This window comes from Poecilia reticulata, chromosome 23 (genome assembly GCF_904066995.2).
Source record: "Poecilia reticulata chromosome 23, P_reticulata-male-v2, whole genome shotgun sequence".
Classification (NCBI taxonomy): Eukaryota; Metazoa; Chordata; class Actinopteri; order Cyprinodontiformes; family Poeciliidae; genus Poecilia; species Poecilia reticulata.
In genome coordinates, this window is record NC_088852.1 from 19,729,650 (window position 1) to 19,735,649 (window position 6,000).

The 6,000-nt window shown below is 43.8% G+C and overlaps 1 protein-coding gene across 2 annotated transcripts in view; it reads right to left on the bottom strand.

Moving 5' to 3' along the window:
• tmem178bb (transmembrane protein 178Bb) overlaps positions 1–6,000 on the bottom strand; it is an 85,827-nt gene extending 79,827 nt beyond the window's left edge. Inside the window, exons 1-2 of one of the 2 annotated variants that reach the window (XM_008401204.3) lie at positions 5,893–6,000; positions 4,976–5,655 (exon numbers count right to left, since the gene is read on the bottom strand). In XM_008401204.3, the coding sequence (XP_008399426.1) occupies positions 4,976–5,357 (382 nt within the window). In that variant the 5' untranslated portion in view covers positions 5,358–5,655; positions 5,893–6,000. The remainder of the gene's footprint in view (positions 1–4,975; positions 5,656–5,892) is intronic. The other variant, XM_008401205.3, reaches the window with a different exon arrangement.

Sequence of the window (6,000 nt, forward strand, 5' to 3'; positions counted from 1 at the left end):
GCAAATACAGGTTCCATTACAATAAAAAATCCAGAGTTACTGAATGAAAACTTCCTGATAGCATGGTGGCTAGCTGATTACTGCTAGCTCTGAGTGGCTGTTTCTGATTGAGCAGAGTAATTATGCAGAACAGGGAGGAGATCGATTATTTTTTTAGAGATTATCTGTCTCATGTTAGGACAGCGAAAGTTTTAATACGTATGTAAAATAAATTTTTTTAGGTTAGATTCTGCAGCTTTAAACAGAGGTTCGGTGTGAGAGTCACTACCAGGTGGAGCAGAAGCGGCGCTCCATCTGTGCCGCTTCTGCTCCACCTGGAGCAGAAGCGGCAGGTAGCTGCTCCACCTGTAGCAGCTACCTGCTGCTACCTGTAGCAGCAGGTAGCTGCTACAGGTAGCAGCTACCTGTAGCGCGTAGCAGCGCTTCAACAGCGAGAGCAGAACCAGCGTCTTACATCGCAGCTCAAAGTCTTAAATAATTTTGCAAGTTATTTGTTTAGCTTTCTGACCGTCATGCTAAGCCGGGTGAGTGTTTGTAGCTGTGCGCTGCTTTACCTGCTATCTGATCCTCCATATGTCTTTTTTACTGCAGTGAGCCTCAATGTAGCCAAACTCCATCAAATATGGCATTGTTTTTATGTCGTATTAGCTTTGTTGTGTTGATGCATTTTGACGTGCTTCAATTTTCCACCGCAACATGCAAACTTCCCCATTCACTCAGTGCGTTATAGTTCCACATCGCTTAGGATTTGTTGCTGCACGTTTGCGCAGTGTGAAGGAAAGAGGAGACCAGCTGCACAGGCAGGCTGCGAAATGAGATGCAGGTGATCGGTATAGGCAACATTCGCCGATCATGCACGTTTCACGAAAATCGGCCGATTATGATCGGTGACCGATCGATCGGCACACCTCTAATATATATATATATATATATATATATATATATATATATATATATATATATATATACCGCTCAAAAAAATAAAGGGAATACTTAAGTGTTCACTTAAGTGTTTAAGTGTTCCCTTTATTTTTTGAGCAGTGTATATACACTGCTCAAAAAATAAAGGGAACACTCGGACGGTAATGAACACACTCCACAGTAAGAGTGAACCACAAAAGGTCATTTTAAAGAAAACCTATCCTAGTGGGAAAAAAGTACTTTAATATACACTGCTCAAAAAAATAAAGGGAACACTCAAATAACACATCCTAGATCTGAATGAATGAAATATTCTCATTGAATACTTTGTCTGTACAAAGTTGAATGTGCTGACAACAAAATCACACAAAAATCATCAATGGAAATCAAATGTATTAACCAATGGAGGCCTGGATTTGGAGCCACACACAAAATTAAAGTGAAAAAACACACTACAGGCTGATCCAACTTTAATGTAATGTCCTTAAAACAAGTCAAAATGAGGCTCAGTATTGTGTGTGGCCTCCACGTGCCTGTATGACCTCCCTACAACGCCTGGACATGCTCCTGATGAGGTGGCGGATGGTCTCCTGAGGGATCTCCTCCCAGACCTGGACTAAAGCATCCGCCAACTCCTGGACAGTCTGTGGTGCAACGTGATGTTGGTGGATGGAGCGAGACATGATGTCCCAGATGTGCTCAATTGCATTCAGGTCTGGGGAACGGGCGGGCCAGTCCATAGCTTCAATGCCTTCATCTTGCAGGAACTGCTGACACACTCCAGCCACATGAGGTCTAGCATTGTCCTGCATTAGGAGGAACCCAGGGCCAACCGCACCAGCATATGGTCTCACAAGGGGTCTGAGGATCTCATCTTGGTACCTAATGGCAGTCAGGCTACCTCTGGTGAGCACATGGAGGGCTGTGCGGCCCTCCAAAGAAATGCCACCCCACACCATTACTGACCCACTGCCAAACCGCTCATGCTGAAGGATGTTGCAGGCAGCAGACCGCTCTCCACGGCGTCTCCAGACTCTGTCACGTCTGTCACATGTGCTCAGTGTGAACCTGCTTTCATCTGTGAAGAGCACAAGGCGCCAGTGGCGAATTTGCCAATCCTGGTGTTCTCTGGCAAATGCCAAGCGTCCAGCACGGTGTTGGGCTGTGAGCACAACCCCCCATTTGTGGACGTCGGGCCCTCATACCATCCTCATGGAGTCGGTTTCTAACTGTTGTGCAGACACATGCACATTTGAGGCCTGCTGGCGGTCATTTTGCAGGGCTCTGGCAGTGCTCCTCCTGTTCCTTCTTGCACAAAGGCGGAGGTAGCGGTCCTGCTGCTGGGTTGTTGCCCTCCTACGGCCTCCTCCATGTCTCCTGGTGTACTGGCCTGTCTCCTGGTAGCGCCTCCAGCCTCTGGACACTACGCTGACAGACACAGCAAACCTTCTTGCCACAGCTCGCATTGATGTGCCATCCTGGATGAGCTGCACTACCTGAGCCACTTGTGTGGGTTGTAGAGTCCGTCTCATGCTACCACGAGTGTGAAAGCAGCACCAACATTCAAAACTGACCAAAACATCAGCCAGACAGCATAGGTACTGAGAAGTGGTCTGTGGTCCCCACCTGCAGAACCTCTCCTTTATTGAGTGTGTCTTGCTAATTGCCAATAATTTCCATCTGTTGTCTATTCCATTTGCACAACAGCAGGGGAAATTGATTGTCAATCAGTGTTGCTTCCTAAGTGGACAGTTTGATTTCACAGAAGTTTGATTTACTTTGAGTTATATTGTGTTGTTTAAGTGTTCCCTTTATTTTTTTGAGCAGTGTGTATACATATATACACACTGATATATATATATATATATAAAATTTTTTTTTTTTTTTTTTTTTGTCATAGTACCCCCAAGAATTTAAAACTACTTTCAGCCCTGAGTGCAGGAGTCCCCAAACTATTTCCTGTGAGGGTCACATAACTTTTCCCTTCTCTGGTGGGGGCCGGAGTCAGTTTGTAACAGAAAAAGTGTGACGATTGTAGGAAAGCCTAAATGTAAAAAAATTATTGTTTTCCAGAAAGCCCAATCAAATAACATTCTCTGGGTTCTTCACAGAACAAAAGTCAGGAAATAAATAATAACACTATTAATGAAATGAATAATAACCAAATAACCCTCTCTGGGTTCTTCACAGAAAAAATCCAGGAAGGATTATAGTCCGTATTTTCCGGACTATAAGCTACAACCCCAAAGTTTTTTTAGTTTTTTTTTTTAAACCAGTAAACATACACATATAAGCCTCAGATATCTCTGCCGCTCCAGGTTTTCCATAAGGATGCAGCAGCAGCAGAGGGGGGCGGACACCCAAAATTTGAGTCATAAGAGGTCAATTGAATATCACACTTATTACGGTTGAAAAAGAAAAAGTTGCCAAGATTAAATTTAACTGAACTGATAACAGTAGTTTCCGAACGGTAACTGTAACAGTAAAAGTGCTGATCCTTTGTGTCTGCTTCTAGCATGTGCTAAATGAAAATGGGCTCCTTCTTCTTCTTCTTCTTCTTTAGATTTCAACAGCAGCTTGCATCCATTATTGTTGCACTACTGCCACCTACTGGATCCTACTATCTATACCTCAAATTCTCATAATGATCCCAGTATTATTAAAAAAAACAGCAAAAAATCGTCTTTTTCCCCTCAATGCTATTTAACTGATCAACAACATTCTCAAAATTAAATTCCCTATTAATTCCGTTTTAATGGGCGTTTTTTTTTATTTCCAATTTTGACTTCCAATGATTCACTTCCTGTTAAAGAGCCCCCTGGTGGTTGAAGAAAAATCCACATATAAACGGCTTATAGTCCGGAAAATATGGTATATAAAAAAAAATCTGAATGCTCTCTGGTATTGTTCAGGGGGCCGGACCAAATGTGGAGGCGGGCCGGATCCGGCCCGCGGGCCGTAGTTTGGGGATGTAGTGCATCTTTCTAACTTTTGCTTTATTTCTGTTTTCCAGCAGAGAGGAAACATCTCATTGACAACATGAGTCTCAATCTCAACCTGTGACCTGGAAGACCATGACGCACACTGAGCAAAGTCTGATCTCCATTGAGTTCAGACTGGTCAAAAAGTAAGAAATTGTAAAGAGAAACCCAGAGCAAGAATCCTTTTATCACTGATTTTTCTTCTACAATAGGTTATTCCTTATATGGACACATGCTGTTTTTTTGTTTTGTTTTTGTTTTTGTTTTTTTTCCCAGATCTCAGTAATACCATGAAAAAACTGGACAGGAAATAGAATCGGTTCTTTTTTTAACTGAATTTTTAAATAGAAATTGTTTCTTTAAGTGGATTACTCATAATCTATATTTTTGTTTAATTTTAATTTGGATTTATTATCTTTATAACTTTACTACGGCAAAATTACATTTTCCTTTTTTATTGTAACATATTTTAGGAAATACGGTACCGTATTGGGAAATACGATAAAATACCGGCAGCTGCAGTTGCCAGACATTTACCGTATTTTGGCAAATACGGTAAAATACTGGCAGTTTTGGTTGACAGAATTTTGCCATATTAAGCAAAGTTCTGGCAACCACCGCTGCCAGTATTTTACCGTAAATTAGAGCCGTTTTTTATGTGTTTTTTTACAGTGTAGTTAGCGTGTATTATGTGCTACATACATCCATATGTACCACACATTCTAGGAGACACCTCGCTGCTTTATGTAGAGAGCTTCAGCTAGCACTCCCATATATCCCATGATTATGTCACTGTGTGGTTGAGGCAAGAGTCACATCGCATCCGTTGAAAGTTCACACGCAATGCTCTCCGTCATGTCAAACTAAATGATAACAACTGTCCGCTCACATAGCCAGAGCTTCCTGCCATCTACTCGCATGCTGATGCCCTTGCTCGCCATTTGGTCAAATGGTCAGTCACCACACGGTGGCCTAATTTACTTTTACATGCTAAATGTCGCAACACACGTATGCCGCGCAGCGACCGGAAATAACATGTTTCTTCACAACTTTCTCCCAATTTATACACTTACCTTTGCGAATGTGATCTTCGATCACCTGGTCGAAACCAAGCCGGTGGCATTTCCTCCACAGCCCCATGTTGGTGGAGTTATACTGCCTGCTGCATTCGTCTGCGGCGCTCATGGCGAACAGCTGCCTTCGGTTTCGGGCCAATAGCACCTTGTCCTCCCAGCGAGGCATGCTGACTCGGCTGGCCCGCAGCGGCAGGCTGTTGTTGGGTATATAGATAAAGCCCGGGTCCTTACGGCGGCTGGAGAAACTTCGGCATCGCTCCTTGTACCTTCTGGCGTCTGTCTCGTACCAATGATCCGAACACATTGCCACGGCGAGCATTGCCAATGCACAAAGAGACAAGGAGAGCCCGGTGTAGAGCAACAACTTCCCGGCGGCCATACTCGCTACTGTCACAGCCGCATCAGCACCTCGAGAGACGGACAGCTCCTCTGCAGCTTCCCTGCCGATTCAACTCACATCATCTTTGAAGAACAGCGGAATCATCATCCAAAAGTGGTGTTAGATGGAGGGACAGGGAGAATACTTCCTTTAGCAAGGCTCCAAAAACAATAGGCTATGAAATTCCAGTAGTAAGATGCCCACGTCTTTCCTGCGTGCGCGTTTCTGCAGCAGTTCGACGGAGACAGAGAGAGAGGACGCTATCTCATCTCAGGCGCGACCCAAAGCCTCCATCTGTCTGAGGGCGACACCAACAAGCACGCAACACATCAAGGATGGCAACTAAGACTGTAAGTTATTCACCAGAAGAGTACCATCGCAGGGATGGATGAATGACATAAAACCGAGAAGTACACAATCAGATGGGAATTATATTAATTTAACCCAAATTAAAAGAGTCTAAGTATAAATAAATCAGAAGAACTATTCGAGTTCAGCTGCATGGGCCTCTTAGATTAATATATAATCAGGTTACCTGACGAGTCCTCACAAATCAAAGCTCAGGCCATCACCAGTCTGCAACCCCGACACGTCTGATGTGATGACGACAGCTGCCACAGAAGAAGCCCTGAGCATGGACGAA